The sequence below is a fragment of the Aythya ferina genome (assembly GCF_964211825.1).
Source record: "Aythya ferina genome assembly, chromosome: 2".
Classification (NCBI taxonomy): Eukaryota; Metazoa; Chordata; class Aves; order Anseriformes; family Anatidae; genus Aythya; species Aythya ferina.
In genome coordinates, this window is record NC_140297.1 from 86,967,374 (window position 1) to 86,987,421 (window position 20,048).

At 37.6% G+C, this 20,048-nt stretch overlaps 1 protein-coding gene across 5 annotated transcripts in view; it reads right to left on the reverse strand.

The window, feature by feature from the left end:
* TENT4A (terminal nucleotidyltransferase 4A) overlaps nucleotides 1–20,048 on the reverse strand; it is a 59,742-nt gene that overhangs the window by 32,382 nt on the left and 7,312 nt on the right. For all 5 annotated transcript variants that reach the window (XR_014689723.1, XM_084509982.1, XM_084509981.1 and 2 more), the window contains exons 2-8: nucleotides 12,851–12,974; nucleotides 11,396–11,442; nucleotides 10,398–10,518; nucleotides 8,828–8,935; nucleotides 7,881–8,009; nucleotides 6,597–6,810; nucleotides 227–353 (exon numbers count right to left, since the gene is read on the reverse strand). Coding sequence is in view for 4 of the 5 variants with exons in the window: in XM_084509982.1 (XP_084366108.1) it covers nucleotides 227–353; nucleotides 6,597–6,810; nucleotides 7,881–8,009; nucleotides 8,828–8,935; nucleotides 10,398–10,518; nucleotides 11,396–11,442; nucleotides 12,851–12,974 (870 nt within the window). In the remaining variant the exon portion in view is untranslated. The remainder of the gene's footprint in view (nucleotides 1–226; nucleotides 354–6,596; nucleotides 6,811–7,880; nucleotides 8,010–8,827; nucleotides 8,936–10,397; nucleotides 10,519–11,395; nucleotides 11,443–12,850; nucleotides 12,975–20,048) is intronic.

The window sequence follows — 20,048 nt, forward strand, 5'->3', positions numbered from 1 at the left end:
CAGGAGAACCACACACTAGAATCATCCTGTTTTGTCATGCTGTCTTTATTTCAGGGCTGCACATGAAGGTATTTCGCTCATAGCACTAGGCCAGCCTAAATTTCTGGGCAGATGTCAATACAGCTGCAGTTAAATATTAAATAGCAATATACCTTTTATTGATTAGACCCAAACAATTCCTAAATAATTACACAAACAAACAATATTCAAAAAGTGAACTAATTACCTCTCAGAATCTCTATTTGGATATGATCTTGCAAGTGGTGATACTGCATGGCTAAGAACAATGTAGGCATAATCAAAAACTTGTTTCACTTGCATGGCACCGTAAGAGCTTCTGCCAACGTCGTTTCCTGAAATAATGTGACAGTGATCAGATCATTTTTAATAAATATCAGTAACCGAAAGTTATTAGCACTTAGAGCTCAGAAGCCTTAACAATACAACTTAACTCTATTTAAACTGGTCAGCCCCCTCTATTCATATCAGGAACAACTAAGTTGTGCCAATCTAAATAAGGGAAACTAGCCTTAAGAATGATGCTCAACATCATGCATTCAATACAGCATTTGTAAAAATGTACCAGAGCCTGAAAGACAGAAAAGGTAACTATAAAAAAAAAGCTTTAAGCTGATCTCTAACAGGGAACGTACCAAGGTCAAAGCATGTCTCACTTACCAGTAGTTTTTGCAGACCAAATTCAGCTTAGAATTCCACTTGTGCAACCACCTTATTCTTCATGTGGCCAGGTATATTTATACCAACCCTACTTAAGCTTTCCAAAGCTACAGCTGAATAAAATACAGATTGCTTATCTCCACAGGATAAACCAGTTTCTCAAAATCTTTATCATCCAGGATTTCCAGAATTTTGTACAGTATTGTTTTTGATCAAGTTAGTGGTACTTTTTGACTGCCCCTCTTTAAACAGGGGTGACTTTTATAGCAGAATTCCTTCCAAACCTCCACCACCACTCGAGAAGAACTGCAGAAGTTAAGATGATGCTAAAGCTGCTTTATCAGTGACATTGCACAGGCAGCAGTTTTCTGTTTGATGCCTAGAAAGATCTTACCAGTACTAGCAAGAAATCATTTGGGATTTTTTTTGTAGATATATTTGGCACCAGACACCAAAGCTTCACTGTCACCACTCAATTTAAGGAACACTTAAAAACAACTTCCTCCAAATTGCATGTGCAAAACACAGATTAGATCTTGAGTGGGTAGAAAGCTGCTTACAGTAAAAGGTTCCCTCCTTCAGAATGATACTTGAAATGCTGTGAGAACACTGGAAATGGATGAACCGCTAAAAGTAGTTATTTTAAGCTTGCAAATCAAATCAGGGCCCACAAACAAGTTATAATGAAAAATCCTCTTTTAAAATTGATAGGTAAAGGATTGAGTCTATCCTTTGGAGACTGAATTTGACATTAGAGGAACCCTTCGCTCACTGAAATATTTTGTCCTGCAAGCCATTATAGATAAATATGCCAACATCTGTCACCCAGGGTGAAAAGCAGCCTTGGCTTTACTACTTGACAACACATATTAGCCCTTCAAGATTCTCCAACAATGACACCACTTAAATAGGAAAGGGTAATCAATGAAAATAGATGTGGAATATAAAAGCATTTGGGGAAGACAGAGTTTCTTCAATAACATATTGTTAAGTAGAAGTTGATCAAGAAAAGACTTCATGTTTACTGAAGTAACTGAGTATCTCACTCTGAATGTACTGTCACAGTATCCAGCAGCTGCTAGACTCAAAGTTACAGAAGCCTCTTTAAATGGCATATTTACAACTGGACAAGCAGAAGCCAATGTAGGCCTTCGAAAGTGGATCTCTGAAGAACTACACTGTAGTTCAGTGTTTCACTGCAAAGTAGGCATCAGAGACTTTCCCAAAGGACTTTGTCTAAAGACAGCTAAATAGAGACAAGGGAAGTTCAGTGGTCAAGAAACCAAAATATGAACGCATTAATACAACTAGAAAAACAGATGAATTCAGTACAAGATTTCCAGGGAAAGAACTGTCCTGCAACAATACCACCTTCCACTTCCACACACAAAAGGTACATACAAAATAGAACTAAGTTGAAAAGCAATAAACAGAAACAATATTTACAAGTGGCTAAGCACACGCAATTGCACCTACCCCTCAATTTACATAACAGGAATTGAGAATGTACTGTTAAATTGCATTAGTGTAGTCTAACATAGTGCTAAGGCAACTACATTTGATGTGCATCATTAAAGGAGCTACACTAAAATGAAGACACTACTGCTACTTATTATTGGTTACTCCTTTTGACAATTATCACTTCTTCTCTTCTGCCAGCAAATCAGAAACCATTCCTCATCCACTTACAGCAAACTCAGGCAGTTTAGTTTAAACCACCAAGCTGTGTATGAATCTTGATTGAAGCAGATGGGAGTAAAGGCAGGATAGCTCATGCCAAAGCATGCACAGGTTCTTGGATTGCCTCATTCTCCACCTGTAATTAGTTCATTAAGAAGTCTGAATAAGAAGTTTTATTCAGTTATAGTCCGTAGGACTTCTGACTTGCACTGCAGCTGAAAAGCACATATGGAAGCCAAAGCTACGCACGCTACTATGAACAGTAGTGGTCAAGCCTGCATAGCAGGTGACCCTACTCAATCCAGAGAGCAACATATTAGAGAAGCCGGAAGATCATGCATTTAGCAGTTCTGAATTCTAAAAAGTAAAATAAAAGAAGAAGATTCTTTAGGGAATAGGTTTTCTCTGTGAGATTGTTCTCATTAACACATCACCTTTACATACCTAGGCAGCCTTTCAACACAATCTAGACCGAACAATTAAAGCACATACTCAAATGCTTTCACTCTTAAAAAGCCAGCCTTCAACTCTGATATAAACATCAGTGGATATCAATGGTGTATAATTCCACATATAACTCAATCCTTATTCTTCTGTGTAAAGCACAGCTTCATCCCTGAAGGAGCAGGTCTGAGACTTCCATCAGTAGCTATCAGTATTACCACTATCAAGTAGCCTTCCATTACCTGAAACAGTTTTAAGGACATAGTCTGGAAAGTCAAAGGTAAGACCATGAGCTAGGACTGAAGCAAATTTTTTTGTGTTAAGCTCTTACCTACTATACACCTTTTTGCAACATTCATGAAGAGGTTGTTTCAGCTGCTAACCTCAAGGTATTTGCATATTTTTTTTTATAAATGTATGCACTTTATACACACACGCATATATTCACAGGTTCTAATGACAAATAACAGATATTGAAAAGCTGTGATGAATGTCTTTGGGCAATCGCTAAGGCTAGAAAAGAATCCCAACTGTTGTTGCTATCCCAAAGCCAGTTACTTCCTGCCTTTGTGGCCTATCAAAATGCAGAAGCAAGCAACATGAAGCACAATTGGTCCTGTAAACAGTCCCTTCAAGAAAACCATATAAAAATTAACGTTTAGAACTTTACTATAAGCACTAGTAAATTCACCACCCTTCTCTTGAAGAGAACAGCAGAGGAAGCTCATAGTTAGACAATGACAGCTACACTTGTTGCTGCCAATCTGAACCAAGATCAAAATCACTTCTGTCGTGAGCATCAAAAATGGGACTGAAGAACCTTGACGTTCCCTTCAGATAAAATCACAAACTAATAAGCTTCTCTAATAACTTGCTGAATAAATTCAAATATTGTTTTAAAACCACAGATGAAAGATTTGAGCTACAACCAGAGTCCTATATTCCAGGACAGGATATGGGTGGATCAATTCCATACATACGAACCTCTTCTAGGATGATAGCACCTACTCTGCTCCAACATGTTCCCATGAGCAGACTTCCTGAGTGCCTGACTCTGCAATTCTCCTAAAAGGATGCTTTTACTTTTTACACAAAGGATGACTGTTTCCAGAAACTATAACAGTAGCAGTTAAAAGATGTTTACACAAACTCCTTTCCTTGGAGAAGAGGGAGATATTTTCATCTCATTGCCCTGCCCTAGGACACTCCTAACTCGAGATGAAGAGCCTTGAGGTATTTAAGAAGATCAGATAGAAACTATCACTAAATTGCATCACAGGATAGATAATTCTGGCATCTCAAATCCAAGTTTCAACAGACTTCCCACTTCAAGTGTTGACTCTCAGTGTCTTTCTTGGTGTCTCTTTGATCTCAAATCAAAGAAATTATAATCCTCTAGTGCCCAATAAAGTCTTGAGGCTCTCCAAGAAAACTCTGTAGCACCCAGGAGAATCTTTTCTGAGTTAAACCCACTACAACCAAAACTGATGTCTGTTCCTTCTAGATTTAGAACAGGATTTCCTAAGCAGGAAGAACCAAACTATGACATCTTTTATCTGTTAGCCAGACATCAGTTTACGCTAAATGAAAAACAATTCCGCAGACTTAAATGAATTAATCTCACTGAACTTTATCCCGTCGCTCCCTACAGCTATGCTACCTTTCACCACCCTACTGCACAACTCATGCCTACACCCATAAGAGGGCCTTTTAAACTGCTTAGATAATCTAAATAAATTGAAAGGGTTTTTTTGCATCCCTGTATTTTGTGTGACTTCTGGATTAAGAAGTCACCTTGCAAGGTCTTCTTGCAAAGCTTAACCAGAACTTTACAGAAAGCTACAATCAAGCTGCAAAAGGACTCCCCAAAAAGATTAAGAACTAGTGGATGAAGTGTATAAACAGATTTTGGGGAAAACTCCACAGCAGCTTATGTTAACCTAGATCAAGGAACAGCTATGTCCTCCCTTTCTCAAGATATTTGTTCCTTTGTCCTTTTCAGTGGCAACAGCAAGCATCACAGAGTTAGCGACTGAGCAGATCTGAGCACAAACTAACCAAGCAGAGGTGATGACCTGTCAGCTGGGCAAGGACCTGAACCCTTGGGAAAGTATTTTGTACTGAAACAAGCAGTAACAAGACTAAAATAAAGTCTACATGTTATCTACATTACCTTACACTCAATAGGTACTTTGAGACACTCTAAGAATAAGTAAATACACCTAGATCAAAAGGGGCTGTATTCATGAGATCCGATTCGAAGTGCTACCCTACACGTTCTGTAAAGCTTTCCTCCTAATTCCATCAGGCAAGTTCTGCAGCTCTATGGTAGCTACCAAAAAATATCTGACCACTGTGTCCCAAAGGGAACATTTATTTCAAGTCATCCACTTCAATTTACCTTGCCAAAACACTGTCTCCTGGAAAAGCAACATTATCTCAGCCTACAGAATCTCATTTAAAACATAGTTCTTACCAGCTCTTTGAGAGCATACAACTATGGATCTTCCTTACAAATCACAGTTCTCTTCCTTTAGTCTTCAGCCAGTAAGACAGAACAGAACTGGAAGTCCAGGTAAGGGTTTTGGTTCTAAAGCAACGTAGTCATGCTGCCACCAAAACTGATTTTCAGGCAAGTGCACAGCTACTGCATGACAACTCAGCGTGATACAGATATTCTCCAAATATCACTTATGCCTGGCCAAGTGCAAGAGTCATGATGGACACAAATCAAAGCTACATACCCATCAGATGTAGCTAAAAAAACGAGCATCTTAGCACACAGCCTGTTCTAGAGAAGCATGAACATTCAGTACATGAGTATTTAGGAAGGAGCCAAACTTCAGCTCCTGATCCATGGTATTTGCTTTAAAAGTGCTATACATAAGCAGTCTACCCACAAAACATGACAGTCTGGAGCTTGAGTGCCAATTACATCCCAAAAATACTAAAGCTGAAGTCCAAATTAACCAGAACTTGATTTTGTTAAAAAGCTGTTCTGGAATTCCAGCCACTTAGGCCAGTCTCATAAGAATGCAAACTGAGCACTACTAGTTGGCAATTTACAGGAACTTAACCAAAATTAATCTTTATTACTCTGAACATTCCTGAACCAAAAGCAAGACTTCAGGAAAAAAGTATTTTAAATTACTTTCAAATGTACATGCAACCAAACCTGACATTCTCTGAAGGTCCCTGTGCAATGCAAAAGCCAGTTTTGCAAACCAGACTCTCCACACCAACATAATACTCCAGCCATTCCCTTGCTATGCATTTATGGCCATGTGCCCGTGTTTCTGTGTGGTCTCCAGTGTACTGCCCTGCAGGGTAGGTACTTCATCTACTGCATTTCATTTCCATGTGGTACAATATATCTGTAGCATAGCACCATAGACTGCAGCAGGAAAAGCTACACCTTCCTTTCTCATTCTTTTGTAGCAAAGAATGGGGAATTGTTCCTTCCAACAACTCCCCTTCCAGGATTTCCTGGACCTCTTTCCTTCATTACCCCTCAGCACTGTTAGAGAACCTTATTATAAGCTCAACACATTTCTGAATCTCCTATGCATTATTTATCTGCACTGTTTGTGTGCAATCCAGCTTACTCAGGCTAGCAATCTTTACAAAATTCAGTTCCTTATCCCTTGGCTCACCTCCACAGCTGTACCTCACCAGCAGGAAGTCTTTTCTCCAAGCAGATTTAACACATTTAACAGACTTTGGGAACTCTAAAATAAGTTTGAGAGTACGAGTTGAGCCAGAGCTCCAGAACAGAGCAAGAATTGCAGTCTTACCAGGCAGGAGAGGATCTTCAATACATAGCATGGATGGTCTGTATCCATTAGTCATGACTTTCATGATTTCTTCTTTGGCAATATAGGCACCTCCATTTTTTATTCTAATACCAGTTTTCAAGTAGTTAAAATTCCTTCCGTAGAGTTCAAAGAATTCTATCAGAAGCATTCCAAGGTTTTCATCAGCTCTTCTGGCATCAATTCTTGGATGCAGCTGTGACAGAACAGTTACTAATTATTAAAAAATAGATGCTTGTCAGACCATAGCAGTACAACAAAAAGCTCTCATTTAAACATCCAAGTATAATCTCTTTACCCCAGTCTGAATTAAGTCACGTACTTACACTACTTTCATGTAACCAAAAGGGGGCAGCACTTCAGCAGCATATAGAGGCCAAAAAATTCTTTCTTACCTCCTCCAGCTTTTTATGGATTAGTAAATTCTTGTTTCTAAGCCAAAAGCAATAAAGCACTACATGCCACATTAAGGCTTAGTAACAGAGTAATAGCTGATTTTTTTTTTTTTTAAAGAAAAATCCACCAGGCTTAATGCTTTCAGAAGCATAAGAAACATCTACCCCAACTGAACCTTGGGTTCTTTTCTCAGTTTTCATATTATATGTTATATATAATCTGTAGTCATATTTCATTTAATCACTAGCAGCAGTGATACACAGGTTTTTCCATTATCAGAGGTGTTGAGACATTAACATTGTACTTCATACTCCCACAAAGCTTACTGTAACAAAAATTTATTGGAAGTAGTAACAGCTCATTAATGATCTCATGAGTAATTACCTCAAATACTTGCCCGTTTTAAGCATGTTAAAGCTTAACTAATGAACATAATTAGAAAACGACCATTTAATTTCTTAATTTTAACAAGCATCATAATCAGCTACTATCCACACTCAGTAGCAGTAGCCTAAGGAAGTAACAGAAACTGTGTCCTACCAGATTTAGCATCAGTAAAATCATTCAGGGTTAGGACTGGAATAGACATGGGAAAGCACCGTAACCCTCATGACATGACCTGTTATAGAAAGTAATGTACCACCTCTATGCTGTTAACAAGTCTCCTGCTGCTGTCTTAGTTCACACAGTGAACAGATCTTACATTTGAGAGGTAGTCTATAAGAGCTGTCAATGATACACCTAGAATCATAGCAAAATAAGGCCGTGCATTGCTATGGGATTGTAAAGAAACAGCATTTTCCATAACAGGGCCTAGTGACAGAAACAGAAATATTTTAAAGAACATAAGCAAATAAGAAACCGACTTACCTGCAGGAAACTAATTGCCATTAAAATTAGGCTGTAAGAGCTAATTCCACCAGTAAAAACTTCATTCAAGTCCCTCTGAAGTAGGAACTGTTTTAATACTAAAATCAAATAAGGCAGCAACGAGTATTTCTGCAAAGCAAAATAATTCTTATCAGAGATAACGTCAAAATTCCAAACCAAAATACTAAACAATCTCAACATAAGATTAATCTAATACAAAAATGTTTTATAGCATGCTACTGAACAACATTTCCTCAGGAAGAAAAAAAAAAAAAGGCTTTTTTTATTCTAGAAACTGAGACAAATGGTGAAACTCATACTTGATCAAGTAACCTACACAAATTTAATTCCCTCATCTCCTCCCCAACAGGAAGACTTTTACATCTTCATTGAAAGCAAGTGTCATTCAGTCAGTGCATTTCATCTAAACACTGCTTTTACTGCAGAGCATAAAAGTAAACTTGGTTTAAAGTACTTAGGTGCAGAATTGTTCTTAGACATTGCTTAATAAGGCAACATCCACAAGCAAGCACTATTAAAATTCAGTGTAAGTAAAACTTGGACAACCTTGCTTTAGAAGCACAGTTTAGTACCCATCTCCAGATGGAAATACAATTGCGCAAATCCTTTCAATACACACGTTTATGAACAAACACCTAGCATTCCACTATTAGCAAACTACGTAACCACATTCAGCTTCAGTGTTTACAGTTTCTAGTTCACAAAGCTCAAGCTTTTAAAAAAAATCTTAACATCTTTCTAACAAGTAAGGCAACACTGAACAGATACCAGCAGAAAATAAATTAAAACATTCATGTTTAATTAATATTAATGAAAATAGTCTTCAACAGTAAGTTTTCAAAAGTCTTAAGCCATACCAAAAAAGGTTAGCTAAGCATCTAGCGTATCCTTGGTAAGTAGTATAACATTCATTGTATTGTTGATACCTTCATGTATTCCTTGATAAATCGAGCTGCCTTCACACCAGTTTCTACATTAAAACTGATGTCTACTTTCACTTCTGTCTCCTGGTCAGTAAGTTTTATTATTGGTACCTGAAAAGGTTAAAACAAGGTTTTCTGAGACCCCAAAAACACAACACCAGTGCTCCTCTCCAGCTATTTCACACACATGCATACTATCAGTCCAAATGAATGACTAGGGAGACAAGAAAAGGTGTTTTTGAGAAAGGGTAACAATCCTAACTTGGCTGACAAGTGAACAATTTTTAGATTTTTAGTGAGGTGATTAAAATATTGGCGTGTACGATCACATTAATTTACGACCACTCATGTACATTCCCATAGCTGTTAGCTATCTGCCTCCATAGCTGCAATATCAGTGTTGTAAGAACGGCATTCATCTGACCCAGCAGTGCACCATTCAGCTTGCTAAACCAACAGAAGACTTAGCCTAGCAGAAAAAATAAAGAGCTGCCTGTTGGCTTTATCAAGCTGAACTGGTTCACTGCAGAGTCAAATGAAAACCAGAATGGATAAAAGCAAAGCAGGAATAGCAGTACTTCCTCTCCTGGCAGCAATAAATCATTACAGAACTACAGAATATGCAGTTCAGTCTCACACCACCACCTTGAAGACATTATCCAAAAAAATGATATTACAAGCATGTTATCTCACAATCATAACCTAAACTTCAGCTCATACATTTATTCTGAATTGAGCTTCTTGCATGTATTTTTCATCTGAAATGGAAAGCAAAAAAAAAAAAAAAAAAAGCAGAATTACAGCATCATTTTCTACTAACAGCAAAGGGAATAAAAGAAGAGGCTGGTAAAATTAGTATACATATTGCCTTTCTCCTTTGCTACCTGGTACTAATACTGAAAATCCCACTCACGTAAACCAAAGATTACCAGAACTCCTGCTATGTATTGCTATTCCAGCAGAAGCTGTAGGAATCTTCTGGTCCTAAAAGTCACTATTTTCAGAAAACACAGAAGGTAACAGCCTACTAAGAGAAGTCTGCAATATTCTGCTTAGTCTCCTGGAGAAAACAACCCTGGTTTGGTAAAGCAAAATTCTTACGTGAAGTTTTCAGCACATTCAATGTTTGATCCATTGTGCTCACAAGACAGATGCAAGAAATACTACATATCAAGCAACGCAACAACTCCAGCTACCAGTCCCTGGCTAAACACAAGTCCGCTTGAAATTCAGTGGAAAAACATGATATAGTTAAACTGTCTTATATTTTGCAAATACCGACTCTCCTTGACAATAGGAAATCATTCTGTATTGACAATGAGCATAAAAATGGCCTTCCAACAAATACAGTGTACAATTAAGGTTCTCTGTGTCAAAACTTCTCTATGCTATTGCTAAAAACATGCACGTTCTACTAAAATCTTGCCCAGACAGAGCAAAACAAGATAACATCATTGTGCTTAAGACATCAATTGCTTCATGAATTAATTTTAATAATATTCATTTATCATGTCGTATCATATTAAGTAGTCTAAAATTTTTTCTGTTCAGTATTCCAATGATTGTTACTTACCGTAGCTTTATCAAGTACTTTAATGGAATATGGCTCAGCCACGTTGTGTTTTCTTAGTGCTTGCTCCAGCAGCTGTAAAGGGGGGCGTTCCCATTTCCCAAAAACAACTAAATCAATATCACTAGACAAAAAGAACACAGCATGAAATCCACTGAGTCTTAGACTCAGTAGTCCATAAAGAAAATTGCCATTCTACATGTCACAAGCCCTCTCAGATAAACATCTTTCAAATTTTAGCAATCCAGGTTTCAAAGAAGCTTGCTTTATCAATGTTAGAGACAGGCTAGGCTGCTTTAGGACCCAAATTCAGTATTCTAGTTCCTTACTTCCAGTCCTCTGATGAGTTCTTTAGATGACTCCTCATTTTTTTCTTCCTTGCTCCCCCATTCTGACTGCCACAGCCCAGTCCTGTCCCTCACCTATTCACGTTGGTAGGTTTGTTAATATTACAAATAAGTTTGTTTCGTTTTTTAAATCAGTAATTGTTTTTCCACAGAAATTCCCAGTGCTTATTGAAAAGGTAAAGATGATAGTCTTTAAGACACAGCTACACAGATTTTCCCCCGAAGACTTTGTAACCAGAGTATCTATCAAACTTTAAGTGACATAAAACACTGAATTAAGACACAACAAGAGTTGGGAAAACCCTGCTGTGATGACCCCACCAATTTTGCACAGTAACTGTGACACACAGATGTAACAAAACACATATTTTACATAGAGTAAAACTGGCAAGTTTAGTACTTGCTATCTTGAAAACACAGCCCAGAGGAAGAAACAGTGCTTCACCAAAGCACTGATAAGTACCTAGTGCTGGCACTGATATACCAAATATTAATCAAATCTAAGTCAAATAGCTCTTCCCTTGGTCACACAGGACACAAAATAAGAATTTTGCTGGAAGTTTGACAGGTTTACAAGTTACAGTCTAAACTCCCCTTTGAGTTTTACCATTAAACTGAAAGACAAGCTTTATCTAAAAGTAAATCATTACTTACCTAGTTGGAAGATAAAGCCCTGTACTAAAGCTGCCAAATATCTGGACCTGAAAAAAAAAAATGAAATCACTTATGAATGCTCACTTTTGAGATTTGTCAAGATTTTTCTGGACCTGTTAAAGATACAGCCCAATAAAAGTAGTTACTGGGCTTACGTGTCAGTATACAGACTTTTCTGTATACTGTTAAGCTTGTACAAATATACCTTCTCTTAAAGGTTCAACTTTATGGGAAATTGTATTTTTACAACATGAAATGACTACCAAGCCTGAAAGCCAGACAGCATAAACTTTTGAAAAGTCCTTGTACCTATTTATTTCATTCTACGGAAGTATAAACTGCTATAGATTTCCTTCCTCTGCCCTCTTTCCTCATAGGGCTACTTTACTAATTTTTTGTTTGTTTAAAGGATTTCTTTTTCCAATTCTTATGTTTAACAAGCACAACTAAATATTAAATTCATAAGACACAAAAGTACTCCAGATTTTACTGTAGGGATGACTGAAATTGTACTAGATGTTCAGGGGAGAGAGGCATGCACCAAGAGATTATGCTGAAGAGACATTCACAGTCCAGATCAGATACTTTCACTATACGTCCACCCTAGAAAACTGAGATTTTCTTCTCTCTCATTTACAGCACAATTTGCAAGTTTACTTCTTTGAAGCAACCCATAAAAAAGCTGGGCCATTTCAGTAACTATTACCGTTCCCATGGTCGAGAAAAATCTTATTGCTAAGAAAAATTGGAGGTGAAGATGGGCTTTACAGTGTATTTAGCTCAACATTGTGCCCATAACCTTCAGTTCTGGTTATTAAAGGCTATGAAATCACAACGGTCTGAAACTTTTTTATGCTTGTTAATAACAACCTTGCTATCTGTAATTAGAAGGGTAAGGAGATACGAGCAGAGTAACAGAGATACAGTTTGCATTAAGTTCTTTTTGGATTTTTTTTGTTTGGAGGAAGTTTGCTCTTTGGATAATAAACAGTTTGAAAACAAAACAATTTTGGTTAGAAGATACTTCAAAAAGTAAAGCCCAATCTTCCCACTAAAGCTGAACTAAGGTAATTCAAAAAATGTCAAATTTGCAAAGTATGCAAAAAAATGAAGTTTGGTTTTGAAAATGTTCTTTTATGAAGTATTTGTATTTACAAATATCCACGCGGTCAGGATCCACTGTAGAAGTGGATACATAGTCAGGCTCATTTTGATATTCAATTATATTTTTTTCATTTCTTAAGTAAGAGCTATCAGTAGCCTTCGCTAGCCTCATATCTATCTAGGTTTTAAGTTTCCTCCACTTTTTAAAATAAAATTCTGAAAAGTTGTGATATTTATTCAAGTCAATCACCTTAAAACTTATCTGTTCACTTCTCAAAAACAAAATATAGCTTCATGAATTGAGCTCTACAATCTACTGGAGAAGCAAAACAGTACTTGAGTTACACTCACATCAGCTGTAGGCCAGAGATCTTTGATGACCGTTTCTATTCTTTTCACCACTTCTCTTCTCATAGCTGCTTCTTCTGGACGAGGGGACATGAAGTCATAGAAGTCAATTATTTCTTCATGTAGTCTAAAAGAGAAAGTAACATCAATTATTATGATGATTTAACTATTACAATAATTTCACACACCCTGAATAAGGCCATAGGTTTTGTTTAATATCACTTAACCAAAACCAGCAGTGCTTTCAGAGAGGTGAGCACCACAGAAGTTAGATTTTGGGTGGCAAAGCCAGACAGTTTGGGGTCTAGGATCAGCAGAGAGGCAAGGGCCTCAAGACGTACTCATACTTTATTTCCATGGCAGCACCTCACAGTAATCTCAGCAATGTCTACACATCAACTCCCACCACATTACCTAACTGCTAAAGATGTCAAATAACAGGACACAAACGCTGGTAGACGTTTGCTAACCTTCCTATGTGCTCAACAGTGAAGTTACAGGCCACTGGCATTGAGTTTTTGCAGAGGGCTATTAAGAGGGCCATTTGATTATACCTTGATACAAAAACATACACTTGCACAAATGGGTATTTCCTTAATAATTCAAGTCCTTTACAAGCCATCTGTTCATACAGGAGATGACCTTTCAACTGAACTACTCAAAGTAAGGACTGTAACATTTTCTCCAGTGTAAAATACGTTAATACCACCATTGGGTGAGGAGTTCTCACACAGCATCTTTCTATACCTGTTAAGTGCTTTCGTTTCCCATCTTCCTGATATTACAGGGTACTCACTGACAATGTGAATGAAGATGAATTTAAGTTTTCAGATGAACATAAATGCTTGTTTACAATGGAAAACCACCAAGCCACGCCAGACAAAAAATACAGTTTCTTGAAACAGGACAATAACTGCTGCTGTGGTATTTTAGCAAAGATCTTTTTGATGTTGATATATAGTCAATACACTTAGCCTTCCAAAATGAAAATTTTGTAAGTCTAACAGAACTCTAAACTACTTTTATATTTTCCTGAGACTGTTTTGCAAAACATTTTACCAGAGAATTCCTTCCCTATCAGATATCCTTCGACAGATCATATTCAGAAGGCACTGCCCACTTCTTAAGTGTCTGGATTCCTTTCTATACACAAAGATTTCAGCAGCAAAACATAAAGACACTACTTTTAGAGAGTATATATTTAGAATTACCATGTGCCTTTCCAATTATCTTAAGCTGCTGATCCACAGTTGAACACATAACTGCTGTGTAGTTACACAGCAGGCAGACCAAACTTTTCAATTTGTGGATTGAGGTAATTGACTTCAGAGCAAGACAGGAGGTACAAACCAACATGCTCCTATATTATTCTTAGTTTGTTTCTAGAAAGGTTAAAAAAAAAAAAAAAAAAAAAAAAAAAGGAAATGAAGCAATGAAACCCAACTAAAGACTTCCCATTGTCCTGTCTGTAAAAACCAGCATTAGGCAGATACAGGGTGAAAGCAAGAGAAGACAAAGCAGTTATCCAACTCTCTTGCAGCAATTCTTCCAAGTGTACAGTAATTCTGACATACTTTTGGGGCGGATACCAAACATGATGTGTATTAGTTCAAAAGACTTTTCTTCCACTAATTTTTCCATGTCTTTTTACTTCATTTATGCTTTTGTCATTCATGACATTCTATGACAACTTAAATATGCATCAGAGTAAGGAAGTGTTTTATTTTAAACTCCTGCCTGTGAATGAGTCTACTTGATGCTCTTTTTCTAGGAAAAAATAATAATAATAATAATAATTACTGGCAGCTCATCTCCAAACAACGTTTTGCAGACTCTGCATTGACGCTCACCGGTCTCTATCCACCAGTTTCCTTCCCCCCTCAAGCTAACCACCCTCATCTGCTTCTCTCCCCTGACACAGGAGCAGGTCCAAAGTTTGATCAGTGCTGACTTTCTTCAGCTTGTTTTCAGTTGCACCACACTTTTGGCAGGTGACCAGAAAAGCACACAGTCAATATGTAATTACACCACTTAGCCCATGACACACCTGCTATTTATTTTTTATTGTTCATTCCTACTGCTACTAATTGCTATTTGAGGAGCAGAGCATATAGCTACTCTTTAAAAGAAAGCATTTTGAAGGAGCACTGAGATGTTTTCTGAACAATTGCCACCAACTGCCCACCCACTTGGCATGTACAGCCTGAGTTATTTTTCTTCAGATTTTTGTCTCCATGTTTACTAGCATTTAATTTTACATGTATTTGCAGTTTTGTAACCTACTGAATAATGAACTCTCATTACAACTGTCTGCAATCAGCCCTGGCTTTCTTTTTCTCTTGGTGTTCTGTCCTTTTCCCATTCACTTCTTCCCTCCAGGTATTTATGAATATATTGTGCAGCCACATCTTGAGTAATTCCACCAGTACCCTTCTTTATTACAATGTAAATCATTTATTCTTTCCCTTTGTTACTTCTAAGCAGTTGGTAAACCCGTAAGCACAGCAAGCCTATGACTTTTTAAAAAGCCTTCAAAAAAGAATCTCAGAAACATTTCTCTCTCTCCCTCTCTCTATGTATATATATCCTACAGATCTTTATTATCACAATGACCACGTTAATAAGGGTTAACATAAAAAGTAGCTCTGATATACACATTAGGATACCAGCCAGGTTCAACCACTCCTGACATCCAGGCATCCTGCAAAAAGCTGTGTTTGCAGTTGCCATTCAGTATTAGGAAAGGAGAAGGCAAAGCAAGCACTCACGCACTCTCCCACTGCAGTGTCCCAGTGAGCCTCTGCTCAGAGCAGTAAGTGTGGCAATCCTTAACCATATTATCAACAACTCAACATTTCCTTCCCTGATCTAGTTTTTAACAAGTCAGCTCCACATCTCCACTCTTGCCCTGCCAAGAAAGCACTTAATGCTTCAGTTTGCACAGGACAACACCACGGGAGTTAGATAATCAAAGCTGTTTGCAAGTTGAAACTAGATGCTGTGGTTTAACGGGGAAGTTCCTCTCGAATTCCTGAGCACATGCCATCAGACGCGGCTGTATACAAGTCATCGTCCTCCGGATTTAAACATTCCTTACTGAAATTCAACATGACAATTCCTCAACAAAGTCAAAGTCAAAGAAAGTGCAGATGAGAACTTCAAGTCCCCCTCTGGCAAAAACAAAAATAAAAAAATAGCAATGCAATTAGATCATTTAGGGTTTAGAGCATGATCTGACTTCCCCTTGGTGCCCTTTCACATCTCTAATCCTGGTATAAGCCCTGGCCACTCCAGCAAGTTCCTTGGTTTTGATGCATACGGTTTCCAGTTTTTAATGCACTTCACAAAACAGAAGATTTGAGAACTGATTCAACAGACTTATTTTGTTCACCCCCCTTTCTACTTTCCTTATTTTAACAGTTTCTATTTCTCAGAAAACATCATCAAAACTCTTTGGCAAGAATCAATGCTATCGTCAGAGTCAGCCTAAGACAATACTTGATCTTAATGCAGCATTTTCAAGTATTTAACCTCCTGGCCATTTCTTTTAGCTTCTTTCTAAAGAAACTTCTCAAAAGTGATATTAAAGAAAAAAACCTGAGTATTATTACTGTTGATAATTTCTAAGCCTCTTTGCTCAGATGAGATTACTGGAATGCTAGTCACATAAAAAGTAGCTCTGATATACACAGCCAGATGCTGTATGCTGCTCAGGACTAATCCCAGAGTAACTTCTATATTAGCTGCAGGAATGATTTGGTGTCTAAAAACAGGCTACAACATGACATTCACCCAGCCAATATATGGATAGTTTCCAGTTAAGTATTTTGCTCTTGTAGCCTCTCTGATCTTCAGAAGCACTTGTCACTTTCTTGGTCAAGACTGCAACGATATCTTCATCATTAAGAACAATCTCAATTTGCAGCACAGGAGGTACTAGCAAGCAAAAAAAATTTTTTTTTTTAATAGAGCTTCCTTTAACATATAGCACAAGCTTCTTAAACAACTTAGGCTATAAGAGCATCCTATTATATACCTACTTTCTTGGTTTAAGACTCCTACTATACTGCTCTCTTAAAGCTGGGCATTTTAATTGACTTCTTAAAAAGGCAGTTTCACTATATTAAAATATTGGAAATTATATTTGTTGGTGAAGTGTAACTATACTGCTAATGGAGGGTGGAAGAGATTAGAAACGCAGAGATGCAGAAGAAGGGCTACTTGCACTTAAACACTATTTATCTTGCTAATTTTGACACCCTGGAGGAACCAACCGTTCACTGATGCCATTACACTAAGCACAGTAAGCATCTGCTGCTTGCAGGCTGAACTATGCAACACAATAAACACCTTTGCTTACCAAAAAATTATCCCTTTTACTGTTTTAGGAAAGGCAGAGATACACTTCTGGGCTTCAGGTTAAAATAAGACCAAGGAGATAAGTCCTTAATCTTTTGTCATGTTTTTCTTTACAGGCAGGTTTCTAAGAGAGATCATGTACTTTACTCATTACTTACTGTGTCTGCATGTACTATTTTATACATAGCTCGTTTGTTACCTCAAGGGCTGCCTTCAGTGTATTGACATGACTTCTCAAACTGCATCAGCAAACTAGAAAGTGAATGAAAAGCAACAGAGTGTTTGTTCCCTCCAGGAAGCATACTGTTTGTCTTCAATATCATGTCTGCGCTATTAAGCTCACCAATTTATTCTTGGACAGAAACATGACTGCATCATTTACATGGAACTGGTATTATTTCTTAAAATATATTCATTACTACATGAGTATTTTTCTAATTAAGAAAAGTATTTTCTAATAACTTGGCTAATTTTCACATTAGCCAAGCATCCCTGTTAAAGAATAGACGCCTCAGTTACAACACGTGTTTAATAACAGCACGGAGCAGGAAAGGCAGCATTTTGAGAGCTTTGTTGAAATAAAGGTTACAAACAATAAGCTAAGTTCTCAGTGAAGTATGAACTCTGAAATGTGCCTGAAGACTTGGCCATCTCAAGCTTAAATGGTAAAGTCCCAGCAGCCATTGTGTGTATTTCTCAAGTCTGTTGAAACATTTTACCTTCACCTACTACTACAGCAAAGCACAACTTTATTATCAAGAAAATGTAAGTGAAATCTCAAAGCTACAACAACAAAATGCATTCAACAGCTAACACCAGCGTTACAGACAAACTGAGGAACAGCTAAATGAAACAAATGAATGTGCACAACTGAAGCAATAGTATATTCCGAGATGCAGACTTCTACCAATATAATTTAAAATGAATACAACTACAGAAGTAGCAAAACTAGAACCATGACCCAGAAGAGGCCATCAGCTCCTAGTTCTTCTCCTCCTACCCCACTTAACACCCACCAGGCACCTGCACTTCTGTGTACAACTAGTGCTCAGGGAACAGCACCCTGTGCCCTATGCAGTATTCTAGGCTTGCAGAGCAGAAAACACAGCGCTGCACTCATATATGATATTGCTGCAAACCAGTCTCACATGACACAGGACGTCAGACAGCAATTACTTTTGTCACTGTAATTGTATGGAAGGCAGCAAACTCTGGACAGCAGTGGTAAAATCTCAGCCTAAGAGAACTTCAGGGAGAACGGAAGAAAAGAACTTTTGTTCTCATCCACTGAGTGCAGAGGGCAGTCTTTAAGATTTATTGTACCTCTTCCACAAGTGGTCTTATCTCTAACCTTTCTTTGCCCCAAGTCAGATCCAGTCCTAATTTCAGATCAAGCTTGTGGTCAACTGAACTTTACATTTTAGGAGCACTCACAAAACTAAATTCCCTTTCCACTGCAAATGGATCAATTTATGCCACAAGTTTCCAGACTTATGAGAATTTGTTTGTATTTTGGAAGAGAAAACCAATCAAAACTAATCTGCTTTTCAAAGTCCATCAATAAAATGAAACCCAACCAATTAGCTTCTTAATGACCTTAAAAAAGCTGCATTATACTAAAATCCAGAAAAGAAACTGATATATTAGTATTATCTCCAAGCTGATACATGACAAAACAGATCTGCTATGCAAGCTTCTGAACAGCTGTACGTGGCTCCTGACAGGCTGCTCGTCTTCGCCACATCACCAAGAAAACATCACATTATTATTTTGTTGCATCAATGAAGGAGGATACCATATGTTAAACCTTGGAACTGGATCAGCGAGCTCGCTATGCCAATAAATAGAACCGCTAAACACTGAAATTCCTGTCTTAATGCTATTCTTTTCCAAATGCCCAAAGATAGCAAGCGATTAACATCCCAGACAAGTCAGAAAGGTTGAAACGACAGAAACATCAGTGACAGAAACCGTGCCTGTGCAGCAGCCATGCATCACATCACAGTAGCCACTGCAAATTTTCAGAGAAGCAACTCAATTTAATCTTGAGCAGCAAGCACACAGCCGAATTCAAAAAGCATCAGTCTGAACATCAACAGCGAACTCTACACATCAAGTCTCTCTGCAGGGCAACAAAAGGTTTTTTTGGATTTAAGTATTGCTGCAGTTTGCTACATAGAAGAAACAGCTTCTTAATTTAAGAATTTTAACCAAAAGAGGCAGTTTAAAAGAATATCAAAGATATAATACTACCTGCTTAGCAGAAGTATGCATCACTAATCAGATTTTAGGGAAAAAAGATCTTCCGCTACCTTGTTGCAGGATTCCATCAGAAGATGTCTTCAAAAACCCAAAGTCATGTGCAAAGCAGGAAAAGAGGATTTGGAAGATTAAGGATATTAAAAAGGATCACGAGGAAAAACATAACAAGATACAAACCTAAGCTTAGGAAAGGATAAATTAGCTCATGAGCCAAAAAAAATGCTTCTGTTAAATGAATTAATTGATCAGAACAGAGAAGGTTAAATGATCACAATGCAAGACAAGCTAACTTCCTCTCTCTCCATCAGAGAGGTTTCCCTAATCCCTACTTTACAGTGAGAACTTGCCCCAAATTGACTTCTTAGTTGGAAATACTTCACAGCAAAATCTATTCCTAGCAATTTGGTATTCACCAAAAGTAACGTTCAGTTCTGCATTTGTATTACAGGAACATTAAGAAGCAATCTTTTTTTTTTTTTTAATTAAAACAATTAGGTTTGACATTCACTATAGTCCAACTAGTCAAAGACAAAAATCAGTGCAACCCATGAACAGTTATGGCTATGTCCAGATGTAAACA